The 17,781-nt window shown below is 37.9% G+C and overlaps 1 protein-coding gene across 1 annotated transcript in view; it reads right to left on the bottom strand.

Annotated features, from left to right (window-relative positions):
• Positions 1 to 17,781, bottom strand: part of AGGF1 (angiogenic factor with G-patch and FHA domains 1) — a 62,697-nt gene that overhangs the window by 31,737 nt on the left and 13,179 nt on the right. Inside the window, exon 5 of the mRNA XM_069096261.1 lies at positions 16,003 to 16,191. Coding sequence (XP_068952362.1) covers positions 16,003 to 16,191 — 189 coding nt within the window. The remainder of the gene's footprint in view (positions 1 to 16,002; positions 16,192 to 17,781) is intronic.

Genomic DNA, 17,781 nt, shown 5'->3' with positions numbered 1-17,781 from the left:
TCTAGACCCACCAATATCTGTCTTTTCCTTTTTACCTTTGCCAACCTGACTGGTCTGAGGTACAATCTTAGAATTGCTTTAATTTGAGTTTCCTTTATTAGTGATGAGCATTATTTCATATGGTTATTGATAACATGGTTTCTTTCTTTGAAAACTACCTATTTGTATCCTTTGACCACTTAGCATTTCCCACCTGGCTACTTTCCTAGACTGTATCATCTCCAGAAACCCATCGTTCTAATAACTTTGAAATTCACTCCTCCTCACCAAAGCCCTCCCCATTCTCACCCCCACTCATGAGGTCCTTTCCTTCCTCTGGTTGGAAAGGGAGGGGGTAAACATCTGGAGCTCTTCCCTGATTCTCTATATTTGACAGCACTGAAGAAATTTGTATCATTTCTCACCTGCCTGCCCTCCCGGACTTCATCTCTAGAAACTAATCATTCCGCAAGATGGAATCCACTACGAAACTTTCATTATGCCTTTGTGCCAGCTACCACCCCTGTCCCTGGTTTATAGCTTATTTTTACATATTGTCTCCCCCACTAAACTGCGAGCTTTTTAAGGACAAGGTCTGTCTTATATCTTTCTTTGTATCTCCAGTGCTTAGCACAGTGCCTGGCACACAGCAGTCTATTAAATGCAAACGTCTGCTGCAAGGGTGCATCCATGAAGTTTTCTTGCATTTAGGTAAATGAAAAGCTGTTGGTGATGAGAAAGTCATGAGACACACAAGTCTCCAGTAGTAAGTGGCCACTGCTGCTGCTGTTTCTGACTTGATTTCTCTGACTCCATTCCACGTCTGGTAGTCTGTGCCTACTCTTGCATCAGTCACGCAGAATTATAAGCTTGTTTTCTTTTGGCACACTAATGACGAAGGTCTCCAGGTCTTCATAAAATTTTTCTTTGATCTCATTAGGGTTCATCATGGTAGATGTATATACACTGACAACGTGTGCCACTTTCTTGCAAGTGGCAGTTGCATTGTCATGAGTCTGTTGTTCACTCTTTTTTTTTTTTTTAAAGCAATCGGGGTTAAGTAACTTGCTCAAGGTTACATGGCCAGTTATTTCTGGGTGTGGTGCTGAATATCCGAGCCCAGATTTGATCCCCAGGTCATCCTGACACTGGAGCCGGTGCTCTTACTCGCTGTGCTACCTGGCTGCCCTGTTCACTCTTTTTGGTAGGTATACGAGCTTGTTGACTTTTTTATTACAAAACCTATGCCAGCTTCACAATGCTCTCCTTCACTGAGGACATTCCAGAAAAACGTGTATCCAGCTCTAACTTTGGTAAGCTGACCTTTATTTGCCAGATTTGTTTCACTCAGGGCTGCTATCGGATGTGATACCTGCTGAGTTCTCTAGCAACAAGAGCTGTTCATCTTGTTGTCCATAAGTATGCACCCATTTCATGTACCAAGTCATCTTTGCAGAAGTTTTTGTACATTTTTTGGGGGGGAGCAGGGTGTTGGTCACAGCATCCGTCACAGATCCGTCTGCTGCAGTAAAAAAGGCCAGGGTTGGGTGGAACAGACAATTTTTTAAGGCACCTTTTCTAGCACCTTCCTCATGTTAGGCAGTTCTTAAAATAGGCTGCTCAGACACACAAGGGGCTGCCAAATCCCACTGCTGTTTCCAATGACAAGATGACCTTTCTGCTTGTGTACAGGATTGTGATTACAGCTCCCAGTTTATCTGCATCTGCTGCTTTGTCACTTGCCTGTTGCCACAGGACTCTGAGACAGGTAAAACTGGTAACAGTACAGGTGATATCTTTTGATATGCTCATAAACTGGACTTAAGTGAAGCCAAGTTGTACAAAATCATCAGCCTCACTCTCTTTCAGAGTGAGCAAAGTCTAGTGGCAAGACTTGTGGCTGGTGATAGCTCAGGATACTGAGGATGATCTTAGTATCTTTGAAGTCTGACTAAATTCTAAGCCCTCCACAGCACCTGCTTCAGCCACCTTCATGGCTGCTGGAACAAACTATTCTCATTTGCCCATTCCACCTGGAGAAGTCTTCACATGCTTGGAGTAGACAACAACCCCCTAACTCACCAGAGGGTCTGAGATCCCTCAATTACCCTCAACTTATCTGCTGAAATGATTTACTGGGGTTTGGTCACTGTGCATGCTACAGGTGAAAGGTTTGGTGAATCAGGTGGACACCAAAGATGTAACCCTGAAAAGGTGTCAGCAGCCTTCATGCCCGAGGTACTAGTCCTCCCTGAACATACCCTATATCCCACAATATAGGTAACAAAAGGTCAGAGATAAGAACTGGGACTCAGGTTTCTTAATTTCTGGGCTATTTCTCTTTCCATTGAACTATTCTGTCACCCCTAGACACAGGTGGAGTTGATTCACTTTTTAGCATTCCTATACATGCCTTATAAAATCATTAGCAAGAAAATTATTATTATTATTCAGTAATCAAAGTTACAAACTCATTTTGTGAATAATCCTCAGATTCACACATTTATTTACAACCCAAATGATACATTTTAAGATACTAAATAATTTACTTTGATGTTTCCCTTTCATATTAATCCGCATTTTGCTACTGAATACAACTACAAACTAATTGTAATTAAAATGAGAATCGTATTTTAAATTAAGACTCTTTAAAAATCACTGACAATTGTTCCTTGTCTTCTGACACATGCATTATTAGGGAGAAAAATTTCTAAACATTTGGATATATAAAGTGTTTTAAATACATTTGTAGTTTTTACCTACTGCCTCTTCTTACTCATTAACCATGCAGTAATCAATTCCATTAATATGCCTTTCATCCTCCAACTCTTTTAAACTGCTCTCTACAAGATCATCAGAGTAGACTCCTTATTAACTAATCCAATGGTCTTTTTTTTCTGTTTTAGCTTTTCTTAACTTTTCAGCAGCACTGAACCCTGCTGACTTCCTCATATCCCAAGACACTGCAATCTTAATTCTCCTACCTCCACTCCTTTTGTGTCCTTTGTTATCTCTTCTTCCTCTTCCTATTCCTTAAACTTAGATGTCCCCCAATGTTATGTCCTTGGCCCTCTTCACTAAAGGAAAGAGCACAGAGAGAGATCTTATTCATACCTGTGGCTTCAATTTTTACCTCTGTGCAAATAACCCTAACTCCTCCCCAAAGCATAAGTTGCATTTTGTAGAGACTGAATCCAACCTCTTCATTTATACATTATGAGAAAAGTGATGCTCAGAGAGCTAGTGATTTATCCATGATAACATACTGGCAAAGCCAGGATACAAAAACAACTCTAACTTGAAATCCAGTGCTTCTTCCACTATTATTATGTTGCTAGATCTTTACCTGGCCACTAGTCTCAAACTGAACAGGCTCCACTACAAAATCTCCCAAAAACTTGTCCCTTGCCCAAATGTCCTTTTTGCGAATGACATCCTCCCATTTGTCCAGTCTTATACTCTATGACTCATCTTTGACTCTTTCTTCAACCTGGTCCCCCATTTCCAAGCAGATGTCAAGTCCTGTCTATTCCACCGCCACCATAGTATTTCCTCTTCCTTTCTAATACAACTGTAAAAACACTCATATGCTCATCCCTTTCTCTTTTAGACTTTGAATGGGACTCTCTTAAAACAAAACACCTTCACAACTGCTTTCCAAAAAATATTTATAACATACTGCCCGATCACATCAGTATTAAAAAAGATCCAGTGGCTCCCTATCACTTATCAAAGAAAGAATATGCTCCTCAAAGCCCTCTCTTTTCTAAGCACTTCGTACATGTTTCCACCCTATTCTCATATTGTAACCCATGCCTCTTGCCTTCCCATCCCTCTAAGTTAAGGCCATAACTTCAGACCTTACTGAGAAAGCAGAGACCATTCACCATGACCTCTCCTTTTCCAAGTTCCCCGACACCAGGCATGATTCTCTCCGGCTCTACTCTAGTCTCTGATGAAGAGGTAGCAGTCCTTCTCTTTGCCAAGGATAGCACTCTCTATGTACACTTGGTCCTATACCCTTCTGTCTCCTCTAGCAGACTGCACCCATAATTGTTCCCACTCTCTCTGATCCTCATGTCTCCTTACCTGTTAGTTTCCTCTGTTGCCTGAAAGAAAGCCCAAGTAGTCCCAAGTCTTAAAAAAAAATTCATCAGATCCCACCATCTCCCCTTAAGCACTTTCTTTTTCCTTTCTCAAAACTCACAGAATTAGCTGTCTAGACTTATAGCTTTCAATTCCTCTCCTCTCACTCTCTTCTTAACTCTCTACAGTCTGGCTTCTGACCTCATCATTCAACTGAAACTGCTCTCTCCAGAGTTACAAATATTCTTTTTTTTTTTTAGGGTGGAAGGCATGGCAATTGGGATTAAGTGACTTGCCCAAGGTCACAAAGCTAGTAAGTGTCAAGTGTCTGGGGTCGGATTTAACCCAGGTCCTCCAGACTCCAGAGCCAGTGCACTGTGCCACCTAGCTGCTCCCCAATATCCTTTTTTTTTTGCTTTTTGGAAGGGCAATTGGGGTTAAGTTACTTGCCCAAAGTCACATGGCTATAAGTGTGTCAAGAGTCTGAGGCCAGATTTTAACTCAGGTCCTCCTGACTCCAGGGCCGGTGCTCTATTCACTATGCCACCGAGCTGACCCCCCAATATCCTTTAATTGTCAAAACCAAAGGTTTTTTATTTATCATTCTTAAACTCTCTACAGATTTTGACATGGTCAACCACCCCCTTCTCTCCTGATACTAATCTTGTTTCTACGTTTTCATGACACTATTCTCTCCAGGTTCTTCTCATATCTATCTGACTGCTCCTTTGGTGAAAATCATTCAGGTCATCCCTGATAATCAGTGGGTGTCCCACAGGGCTGTGTCCTTGGCCCCCTTCTCCTTCTAAACTACTTCATTTGGTGATCACATCAGCTCCTTTAGAATCAATAATCATCTCCATGCAGATGATTCTCAATTTATACAGCCCTAACCTCTTTGCTAACCTCTTAACTCCAACAAAATGTTCTGTAGACACATTAAAATCAACACATCTAAAACTGAACTCATCATCTTTCTCCCCAAAGTCTCCCTAGTTCCAAACTTCTCTACTGCTGTCATGGGCATCGTCATCCTCTCAGTTCCCTAGGCTCACAATTTAGATGTCATCCTTAGCTGCTCATGTTGGTGTAGGCCCTCATCACCTCATGCCTGAAAAACAGCAACTGCCACAAGTCTCTCCCCACTCCAGTTCATCCTCCATTTAGCTCTCAAAGTACAGATCTGAACATGTCAACACCTCTACTCAATAAATTCCACTGGCTCCCTATCATTTCCAAAATCAAAGATAAAATCCCTTGGTTGGCATGCAAAGCTCTTCATAATCAGCTGCTCTCTCCTTCCCCCATTCTAGTCTTCCTATGATTCTCCTCCTACTCCCTCCACATACTCTTTGATCCAGTGACATGGATTCCTTGCTGTTCCTTAACAAAATACTCCATCTTTTCAGTTCCAGTATTTTTATAGGCTGTCCTTCACACACAGAATGCTCTCCCTAATCATCTCCACCTCTACTGGTTTCCTTGGCTTCCTTTAAATCCCAGATAAAGCCCTACTTTCTACAGAAAGTCTTTCTGAAACCCTCTTAATTCTAGTGCCTTTCCTGTTACTTTTATTTATCCTGAATATAGTTTGTTCGAACGTAGCTGTTTGCATGCTGTCTCCTTCTTTAGACTGTGGGTTCCTCAAGGACTGGGATTGTCTGTTCCACTTTCTGCATCCCCAGCACTTAGCACAGTGTCTGGCATGCAGTAAGCAATTAGTGTTTATTGACTGACATAAGCAACATGAGGGTGAGGATTATTTTATTGTTATCTTTGTACCTCAAGGGCCTATCAGTGTCTGGCAAATACTGCATACTTAATAAATGCTTACTGACTGACACCCAGAATGAACTTTCTTACCCATTAACCTACATTTCATTCCCCTCTTCCTTCTTTCAGAGCTTAACTCACGTACCACATCCTTCATGAAGACCTTCCCAAAGGCCCTTCTTACTCCCTTCAAATTACTGATACAACAAATATTTGTTAATTTTTTGAATTATAGCATCTAGTACCTTATGGCTGAGTAATAGAAGGTACTCAATAGCTAATTCACTGTAAGGAAACACCGATGAAAACGACTCTAAGGTCGGCAATGATGAAAAAAGACAGGAACAGTAAATATTGGAGGACTTGTGGGAAGACAGGCACACTGATCGCTGTGGGGGGGGGGGGGGGGACTGTGAAGTACAACTGTTCTGGATTTCACTTTGGAGTTATGCAAGAAGGAAGTAACCAAACTGTACATACTCTTTGATCCAGCAATTTCATTATTGGACTTCCTAGATCCTAAGGAAGTCAAAAGAAATAAAGATACAGCATATAACAACAACAAAAAAATCATACCAGCACTTTTTATGATGGCAAAGGAATATTAAAAAAATAGCTTAAGGATTATTTGAAAAAATTGCAGTATACGAATGTAATAGAATATTATTTTTGGTAATAAAAGATTTCTATAAATTCATGTAGATGAAAACAAGCAAAATATATACAACTACAACAATGTAAATGAAAAGATCACTAAAAGGAAATTGAATTCAAGGTAATAGAAAAATCAGTGAAGGTTCATCCTAAAGAAGAGATAACAAAAGGCAGAAAGACAAGGAACAACTAAGGAAAAATATTACACACTGTCAGATAAGGTTATTGTATTAGTTGTTTTTGATTACATATTTTTGTTTGTCATAAAGGAAGGCTCAATCTGGGGTTGAGAAAAGGAAATGACAGCAATGTAAAGACAAAAAAAATTAATAAAACATTATTAAATGTACTTGTTTACCACAAAAGATCACATTTCAATGACCTACAATTTATTTTTTTTTTACTTCTGAAATCCCTTACTGATTAATATTGCATTTCTGAAAATTTACAAACTAAAATTAAGTCAACTCAACTTTCTAACTGATGACAGAATGATAAATTTAGTAGATTACAAATGCATACTTGTGAGCCAGTTTGGAAAAAATTGTGTTACTGAATATCTAGAGATAATCTCTTTTATTAACTCATTAAGGCACTTGGTACTTTATTCCAGTAAAGTTGGCTTTTCTGTTTTATATGGTTTCTTTGCTCTATTAACCACACCGCCTCCAAAGAGACAACTAAAAAATTACTATCTTGGCACTGTTTTGTTATTTAAAGTTACTGTTAGTCCTCAAATGGATTTTGCTTTAAATCTTGAATTAAATCTTGCAGGATAAATTTGAACCTGTATTGTGGGAGGAAGTACTACCATCCTCTCCAGAGAAGTTTAACTACTGATACTTCCTGTTAGTTTTTTAGTTCTTTGGGAGTAAATTCCATTTTTGGTACAACTCTATATCCTTCACAAGGATTACCTAATCTGGGCCTCTCACATAGTAGGCATTTACTGGAAAACTTGTTGGTGTTGAGTCTTTTCAGTTGTATCGGACTCACTATGATCACAGAAGAATGAAATATTTATAGAAAACAATCCACACAAGAATCATAGGATTGTAGGTTTAGAGTTAGAATGGAGCTTGGAGGCAACTGAGTCCAACTTCCTCATTTTACATATAAACTGAGGCCCAGCCAAGTAAAGTGATTTACTCGGGGTTACTTTGCTAATAAGTGTCTGAGAGGAGATCTAAACCAAGGGTTATTATGACTTCATGTCCTATCCACTACCCCATGCTTCTCAAAAATAATCTGGAGGTAGCTGTGAACATTTAATATTAAAACAACTTAACAGATTTCAGATTTTAGAGTGTCACAGTAGATCAAATACCACTGCTATAACTCATGTTTATACAGTGCTTTAATGTTTATAAAATGCTTTCCCCACAACTCTGTGAAGTAGATTGTATAACTATTATTTCCTTTTGTAAAGTGGGGAAACTGAGCTTCAGAAAGCACAAAACCATTTGCCTATCATTACATGAGTAGTAAAAGATCTGGGACTTCAAATTCAACTCCTCTGATTACAAATCCAACCCTCTTTTTAAAAATGCAAAGAAGGGGGAGGAGCCAAGATGAGAGAGTAAAAACGGGACCTCTGCATGGCTCCTGCACATCTCCAATGCATGTAAAAAAATGATTCTAAACAAATTTTAGAGCTACAGAACCCACAAAGTGACAGAAAGAAAAAAATCTCCTGCTGAAGGTAGCCCAGCAGGAAGGGTCTATCACAGTGGGCTGGGAGCTAAGCCGAGCACAGTCCTGTGTGAGCCGCAGTCCTGGCCCCAGGGTGGCCCCAGCCAGAGGAAGCTGGAGCAGACTTCAGGAGAGTGAGTCACCAGCAGCTGTGGCTTTCCATACTTCTCAACCCATAAAAGCCAAAAAGAAAGTAAAAGGTCAGTCGGGAACTATGTTAGAACTGGGTGGAGAAGAACACAGAGAGGCTCCAACCCCTGGGGCTGTCCCCGGGGTGAGATGCTGCTGAGCCGCTGCTGTGTAGTCACCTCTGGAGCCGCTGGGCCTGCAAAATGTAGGGGGACCAAGTAACCATTCAGAGGGTAATCCCTCTTGCTTTAACCTGCTTGGATCTGGATCACAGTCTTGGGTGGAGGTCCTGGGGTGTGTGGCCAGTGAGCCTGAGCTTGTGGGGGCTATAGAGAGACCACCCTCCTAATAGCTCTGGCAGCTGCTACTTTGGGACACAGCTCTCTGCAATCTGGACGCAGAGTTCTACTGTGGCAAAGAGCTCAAAAGTCAAGAAACTGGTTGGCAATGTAAGCAAGCAGAGGAAGCACAATCAGACCACAGAATCCTTTTTTTAGGGACAAAAAGAATCAAAGCATGGAACGGGAGGAAGACAATGAAGTCAGAACTCCTGCATCAAAAGATTCCAAGAAAATATGAATGAACTGGTTACAGGCCATGGAGAAGCTCAAGAAGGATTTTGAAAGTCAAGTAAGAGAAGTGGAAGAAAAATTGGGAAGAGAAATGAGAATGATGCAAGAAAATCATGAAAAGCAAGTCAACATCCTGCTAAAGGAGACCCCCAAAAATATTGAAGAAAATAACACCTTAAAAAATGGACTAACTTAAATGGCAAAAGAGGCCCAAAAAGTCAATGAGGAGGAGAAGAATGCCTTAAAAAGAAAGCTGAATATGCCAGATGGAAAAGGAACTTCAAAAACTCACTGAAGAGAATAATTCCTTCAAAATTAGGTTGGAGCAAATGGAAGCTAATGACTTTATGAGAAATCAAGATACTATAAAATAGATCTAAACAAATGAAAAAATAGAAGGCAATGTGAAATATCTCACTGGAAAAACCAATGACCTGGAAAACAGATCCAGGAGAGATAATTAAAAAATTATTGGACTATCTGAAAGCCATGATCAAAAAAAGAGCCTTTACACCATCTTGCAAGAAATTATCAAGGAAAATTGCCCTGATATTCTAGAACAAGAGGGCAAAATAGAAACTGAAAGAATTCACCAATCACCTCTTGAAAAAGATCCCAAAAAGAAAACTCCTAGGAATATTAAAGCCAAATTCCAGAGTTCGCAGGTTACAGAGAAAATACTGCAAGCAGTCAGGAAGAAACAATTTGAGTATTGTGGAAACACAATCAAGATAACACAAGACCTAGCAGCTTCTACATTAAGGGATCAAAGGGATATTCTGTAGGTCAAAGGAGCTAGTATTAAAACCAAGAATCACCTACCCAGAAAAACTGAATATAATACTTCAGGGAAAAATATGAATATTCAATGAAACAGAGGACTTTCAAGAATTCTAGTTGAAAAAGCCAAGCTGGACAGAAAATCTGACTTCCAAATACAAGAAGCAAGAGAAGCTTAAGAAGGTAAACAGGAAAAAGAAATCATAAGGAACTTATTAAAGTTAAACTATTTACATTCCTACATGGAAAAACGATAATTGTAACTCATGAGACTTTTCTCATTATGAGGATAGCTAAAGGGAATATATATGTATTATATATACATATATATGTATGTATAGGAGGGTGTATGTGTGTATAAATATATATGTGAGTGTGGGCATATATGTGTTCATGCATACATAGACAGAAGGCACAGGATGAGTTGAATATGAAGGGATATCTAAAAAAATAAAATTAAGGGGTGGTTAGGTGGCACAGTGAATAGAGCACCAGCCCTGGAGTCAGGAGGACCTGAGTTCAAATCTGGCCTCAAGACACTTAACACAAAAACTAGCCATGTGACCTTGGGCAAGTCACTTAACCCCAACTGCCTTCCAAAAAGCTAATTAATTAATTAATTTAATTAAGAGGTGAGAGGAATATACTGGGAGAAGGAAAAAGGCACAGATAGATTAGGGTGAATTATCTCATATAAAAGAGGCAAGAGAAAACTGTTACAATGGAGAGGAAGAGCAGGAAGGTGAAAGAGAATGGGTCAACATTACTTTCATTGAATTTGGCTTAAAGAGGGAATAACACATACTCAACTAGGTATCTTACCCTACAGGAAAATAGGGAGGAAGGGGATAAAAGGAAGATGATAGAAGGGAGGGCAGATTGTGATAGCCCCATCTGCTGGAACTTTCATTTTCTGCCACAGCTATCAGCATAAATAATTCACTAGACCAAAGATGATAACATGTTACCCACTTCCTGAAAGAGAGGTGATGGACTCAAGATGAAAAATGAGGCATATTCTGTTGGACATGATCAATGTGGGAAGAGACAGGGTCAAAGGAGAAAAAAGAATAAATGGGGGGTTGGATGAGATGGAGGAAATTATAGTTAGTCTTTCACAATATAACTACCATGGATATGTTCTGCGTAACTACACATGTACAACCTATAGTGAATTGCTTATATTCCCAGTGGGGGTGCGTGAGGAGGGAAGAAGGGAAAAAATTCTGGAACTCAAAGTTTTAAAAACAAATGTTTAAAAAAAATTGCTTTTTACATGCAACTGGGAAATAAGATATACAAGCAATGGGGTATAGAAATCTATCTTGCCCTACTAGAAAGTTGGGGGGGAGGATGAGCGAGGATATATGAGAGAACAGATTGGGGAAGGGGATATTCAGTAGGCTTACTATTTTGGGGTGAGGGGTAGGGGAAAGATGGGGAGAAAAATTTGTAACTCAAAATCTTGTGTAAATGAATGCTAAAAACTAAATAAATCAATTGGAAAAAATAAAATATTAAAAGACAAAAAAAATGCAAAGAAACAGGTAACAAAATTTTCATGTCTTGAAAACTCAACTACTCAGCACAGCCCATTCTCAAGGATTAAATATGATTTAAAGGTTTTGTTTTGTTTTGGGGGAGGGGAGAAATGACAAGGAAACAGACCTTTCATTTCATTAATATATGGAACTCTCATTGAGATAACTCTCTTCCAAAGGAGATGAGTAATTGCTCTACAAATTAGTCATAGAGATTTGACTTAAAGTGTTAGGAAGTTACATGAATTGCCCAGGGTCACATAACCAGTTATATATCAGAGAAAGTACTTGAATCCAAGTTTTCCTTCAATTCACTTCACCAGGCTGCCTCACTGAACATTTATCCACAGACAACTTTTTTTCCATATGGAAAATCATTATTTTCCATTAAAAAAAAAAGTCCTTAGAAACAAAAATCTAATGTTGCTCCTAGAAAAGGAGGAAACATAAATAATATTTTTAAAAAACCGTTCTAGTTAAATGATACTTTGGATTTTATCCTCTCTGCGCACTACTTTTAAAGAAGTAAAGGTCTGAACTTCCTTTTCTGGAAAGGGAGGGTTGACAAAGTTCTCTTTCATGTTGTGATAGCCCCATCTGCTGGAACTTTCATTTACTGCCACAACTATCAGCATAAATAATTCACTAGACCAAAGATGATTCATGTTACCTACTTCCTGAAAGGGAGGTGATTGACTCAAGATGAAAAATGAGGCATATACTGTTGGAAATGATCAATGTGGGAATCTTTATTATTAACTATGTTTAGATTACAAATGTCTGTTTTTGTGTTTTTTAAACGGAGGGTAGGGAGATAGGAGAGAAAATTTAAGACTTAATACTTGAAAAAATAAAATTAGCCAGATTTTTAAAAAAGCTACATGCATTTAAGTTCATAACAAGTACCACATGAAGACATCCACATCTTCTCCAGTAAGTTTAGACCATGACCAAGTATTTTTGGCTAGTATTCTCTATTAGCAAAGTGAAACAATTCAATAGGCCTGACATGCCCTATAAATAAAAAATTATAAAATTTAAATCTCAATTAACTGCACAGTGGCCACCTTGAATTCTTTTTTGACTGTTGTTATTCCTGCCATCCCCAACACTCTACCTTTAAAAGAGTTTTTTTTTAAAAAAAAAAAAAGGAAAACTTAAAATTAGTAAAATTATAAAACTACAAGGTAGCTTCAGGGGTCAATCTCATTTGGTTCAAACCTTCAAGTGAGATATTCACTCATGATTATACTGATGATACATAATCATCTTTTTTTCCAGCAAGGATTGGCATATTTTGCTTATCAAGAGAAGAAAACACTGCCTTAGAAATTTTGAATCTTCATATGGTTTACATTTGACCAACAGTTAAAACCTAACGTATGTCCTAAAGTCAACTATATTCACCAACTCCCCATTCCTCCTCCCCCATACTTCTATTTCTTATGCTTCAGCATATCAGCAGAAGCTATACATTCTTTGGTTTTCAGAATAAGAAAATGAAGAAACACAGTTTTGCCTGTAAACAACTTAAGAGTTTGAGGAAAGACAAAAAGGCTAGTCTTTGACTAGACTCATCTGATTACTCTCTATGCTTTTCTGAATTTCTGAAGTTTTAAAGCATAACACTCAAGAACATGACTTATATAGATGATGACAACAATAGTTACTAGCATTTATGTAATGCTTTGAGGTGTGTGATGCACTTTACAAATATTATCACACATAGGATCATACAGCTAAACTAGTTAAGTCTCTGAGGTACGATATGAATTCAGGTCTTCCTGACTCCAGGTCCAGCATTCTACCCAATGAGCCACCAGCTGCCTTTAGAAGGAAACCGCATAGGTACAAGAGGGATTACAATGGGGTAGAAAGAGTACATAATATTTGAAGATGCCTCAGTTTGAATCTGGGCCCTGCTATTGATGAGCTATGGGACCATGGGCAAGTCATATTACCTCTCAGGCCTTAATTTCATCATCTATGAAATGGTAAAGCTGCACATGATGGTGGGTGAAGCCTCTGTCTAGCCTAGCCTTATGGAATTCTGAGGGCATGTAACTTTAAGGGAATTTGAAGATCTTCCCTGCTCCTTAATAGGCCCATGTGACCTGCTTTGAGCTTTGCCCCAGCCCACAGCTTGAGTCACATAGCACCCATGGTGGGAGAAGCTTGCCGAACAGGTGGAGCAGGAAGAGAGAGTGAGGCAAAGCAGCTAGCCCATGGGTGAGAGGGAGAAATTTTGCCTAGGGGAGTTTGTTTGTGGGGAAGCCTAACAGAGGGAAGGCTTGGGGATGGCGGTGCTCCCTGCATTGGTGATGTGTATAAACTTCTTTGTTACCATGGTGGAACTGGCTTTCTGGTATCTGAATAAATATCTTGGTTTCTTCTTTGAGGAAGAGTTTGTTATATTTGGGGATTCTACCCTGGAAATATGTCTGCATATTCATGCAGCTATTATGGGTATCGCATTGACGATATAGGGCATCATGCCAAACAAGGTCAAACTGAACATTGTTCCAGTCATTCTTTACCTCTGGCAATGGCAGTAAGTGAAGGTTTACATCCAGGTATGCCTCCCTAATTATCATTAATCGGTTTTTTGAAAATAGTATTTCAGGTGAAATTATATTGCAAATGGTAGAATTATTTCTATAACAACAGAATAAATGGGAACTTCAACTCCAGACAAAAAAAAATTGAAACTATATAAGCTTATTATCCTTATAAAGAAGTGAAACTATATTTGCAGAGAGTAAGCCAACAGAGCTGAGAGACCTGAAGCTCTTGAGTTGGAGAGATCACTGTATTTGGTAATTAGTACCAGCAAAGAAGTGCCACCAGTACACAGTACCTAGGTATCAGTCAGGAAGTCAAGATTTTATCTGGATGGTGATGCATTAAGAAGTGAAGTTTGGAAAGTGGAATAAAAAATGTAGATATAAAATGGGGCTTTCTGATGGGCATTTGCAAAGACTAAGTTGGGGAGCTAAAGACTCAGAGAGAAATACTAAAATCCTGTATTATCTACTACAGATAAAGCCCTGTTGGTTAAGTTTAGACATTGATTCTTTAAAAAAAAAAAATTGGGAAAGGTACAACCGAATGCCCTAAAGGAAACCAAGCCCTAGTGTTAACATGTAGGAGGAGAAAAATTAATGAGAACTGTAACTTAGCAGTTGAGGAATTGACCTGCTTCTTACCAATCCTTGATGCCTTTCATAAGACAGGAGAAACTGAGAAACCAATAAGATAATAACTTTAAATATGTATAAGTTGGGTTGAAACTTTTAAAACCTCATTTCTTTTCTTTCCCTTTATTTTCCAGAAGCAGAGAGTGGAAAAATTTCATCAATAATTTATCGCAAATGCAGCTAATACTGATTAAGACTCATTCCCTTATCAGTATACTGTTTGTGTAAAAAGCTTAAAACCTCTCTAAGATAAATTTAAGTCAACAAGCATTTATTAAGCGCCAGACACAAGCTAAGCTTTGGGGATTCAAAGAAAGGCAGCCCCCACACCAGAGGTACTAGTCTTCCCCAAACAAGAAGCTTGGGGTAGCTAAATGGTACAGTGAATGGAATACTGGCCCTGGAGTCAGGAGGACATGAGTTGAAATCCAGACTCATACACTTGACACACTTACTAGCTGTGTGACCTCAGGCAAGTCACTTAACCCTAATTGCCTTGTCTTCCCCCTCCAAAAAAATTAATTAATTAATTAAAAAAGAAAACAAGAAGTTTATAGGCTAAGGCAGGAGACCACATGCAAGCAAATATATACAAACAAGACCGATACAAGGTAAACTGGAGATAATCTGAAAGTTAAGGCATGAGGATCAAAGAGGATTAGGAAGGGCTTCTTGTCGGACTTTAGATGAAACTTTAAGGAAACCAGGAATTCAAGATAAGGCAAGAGAGAGAACTGGTGGACAACCAGTGAATAATAATAATAAAATAACAGAAGTGAAGAATGAAGATTCAAATTGGGAACCTGGGTTGAGCTGAGATGATCACTGGGGAAGAATTTTAGAACAGAATGTATACCTGTCAAATTACTTAGGTTGGGATAACTTTGTGCACATAGCATCTCCTTATGACATCATCTTCAAATGGTATGAGAATGCATCCTTAACTCCCCTTTAGCCATTAAAGATTAACCACAGATGATCTAGATATTTTTCCTTGAGCCTATTAATATTTTTAGACTGTATGAATATCTTCTCATCATAGAGGGCATATTTGCTAACAGCTACTTAAGGCAATGCTTATTTGTCCTAAAAAAATAGGTATTTCAAGGAATGTCCCTTAGATTTCAATTTATTCCAACAAACACATTAAGCACCTACAATGTATAAGGCACTGTGTTTTTATACAGCTATAATACAAACTATGTTTTCTAGGAACATAATTTAATGGGAGGGGCAAATACACAAACTGCAGTAATATAAAGGAGAGTGAGAGAGTATAAGGGAAAAGTTTAGGCAATGTTCTATGGTAAATTTGAGGAGAGAGATCACTTTTACCTCAAGGTGTCAGAGAAGACATCATGGAGAAGGTGGCACTTAATTTGAGCCTTGGAGTTCAGTAGTTAGAATCTAGTGAACAAGTCCACATTTGTCCTATCAAAATTTTATGTACTTTTAATAAGATTCTCAAGGTTAGGATTAGAATACACACAGGTAGTGATTTTTAAATTGCTTAATAATTTTAGAGTTAAATATAACAATTACATTTCATAATCATAAAATATCATGTATATTTCATATAACTATATATGAAAAAAATACCTTTTCTTCATTGGTTGCAAAACAATCTGGATCTTTCCTTTTCTTTTTTCCTTTTTTATCTTTATTTTGTTGTGTGGTGGGAGTCTGGTATGACTGCAAATCTACTCGGGAATGAAACTGATATCTACCACTTTCCACATCACAGTAGTAATAAATTCCAGTAGAAGGATCATAATATAGTTGATTTTCCTTTCAAAGAAGACAAGAAAACAATGAGGTCTATTAATGCAAAAAGTTAATAATCTAATTCAAGGAACATTAAGTTTAACAAAAATACCAATAAATATGCCCAATTTTGTACATCTTCATAGTTTTCTGAAATACTCTATACTATTAAACATGCCTTAAATTCATAAGTTATACATGTCTCCTTTCATTAGCAAACCATAGAAACTAAAACCATTTAAAAGGTGGCCAGTAAATTTTTAAAAAAGCTATATAGTAGAATAACTGCAATTCAAGACAACTATCACCCCCAACAGAAAAGCTGAATGTATGATTTCCCACTCTATTATTAGGTTACTCTATATGAGCACTTTAAAACCACTGGTATAACCTCTAAAAGTCTCAGATTTATAAAATAGGCATCTATGCTTAATTAAGATGTACTTAGCACATAATGACAAAATGAAAATTGTCAAACTCTCCAGTAATTAAATAACCCAAGAAACTAATGAACAGCCTTGATAAAATTTAATCTTTTTATGGTAAAAGCATTTAAAAACTGTGCTTACACTTACAAAGCAACATCTGAGTTTTAACATTATGGTTTTAAAACAGAGAAATTTAACTGAAAAATCTTTTGCATTAAATATAGACAACACATATATACCTCCCTAGGGCTATACAGCCAAATGAAAATAAGGCCAGACTGAAAATTCTATGGCTAATTTGTAGTATGAAGCCATACAAATTAGTCCCTGAAAACACTTATTTGCTGCATATTCAAGATTAAAGCTGATTCTCAGCAATATGACCAACAAAAACTCAGTCCTAATCTGATTTAGCCTTGATCATACAATTATTTGAAGGAAATAATTAGCAATTTTCCTTTGTTCTCTGTTAAAAATTTATATTAACAGAAGGCAACAACTTGTCATTCCATCTAATGTATACTTTCTTATGGAGTCACTTTTACATATCTAGAGTAAAAAACTGGGGCAGCTAGATGTTGCCCAGGTGGTACAGTGGATAGAACACTGGCTCTCAAGTCAGGGAAAGCCCAACCTCAGACACTTAACACCAGCTGTATGACCCTGGGTAAGTCATTTAAATCCAACTGCCTCACAAAAAAACCCCCAAAACCCCACTACCCCCTGCCCCAAAAGAATAAAAAATTAATGATATTTAAACAAAATTAACACTGCTAAAAATAAGATTGTTTGAAGCGAGGAAATGTTTTCATTTTTTTCTATTAATAGCTCAATGAAACAATACTTTAATAATACATCTTTATTACATTTAGCATTTGTGTAACATTCACAAAATATTGAATTTCTTCACCATATTTCCTTTGTATTTTTATGGGAAAATGGGGAAGTTAAAATTTGATGTCTATACAGTTTCTGGTTTAAGGGGAAAAAACCAAAACATTTATCTTATTACTAATTCTGCATTTCTTCTACCTGTACAGCAGAAATATTCTCTACTTGGTAAAGTTACAACATAGAAAACACAATCAACTAAACAAAACAGTGCTGAGTCCCCAGTTCTGCACTGGCTACTTTCTGAACCAAATGACTTCAAATATGCTTGTCTGAACGTGGAATCTTTTATGAG

The sequence above is a fragment of the Petaurus breviceps genome, unplaced genomic scaffold (assembly GCF_028583685.1).
Source record: "Petaurus breviceps papuanus isolate PSGF00001 unplaced genomic scaffold, PetGlider_PUasm1.0 229, whole genome shotgun sequence".
Classification (NCBI taxonomy): Eukaryota; Metazoa; Chordata; class Mammalia; order Diprotodontia; family Petauridae; genus Petaurus; species Petaurus breviceps.
The sequence above is the reverse complement of the archived record's forward strand: the minus strand, read 5'-3'. Positions and strand labels throughout refer to the sequence as shown.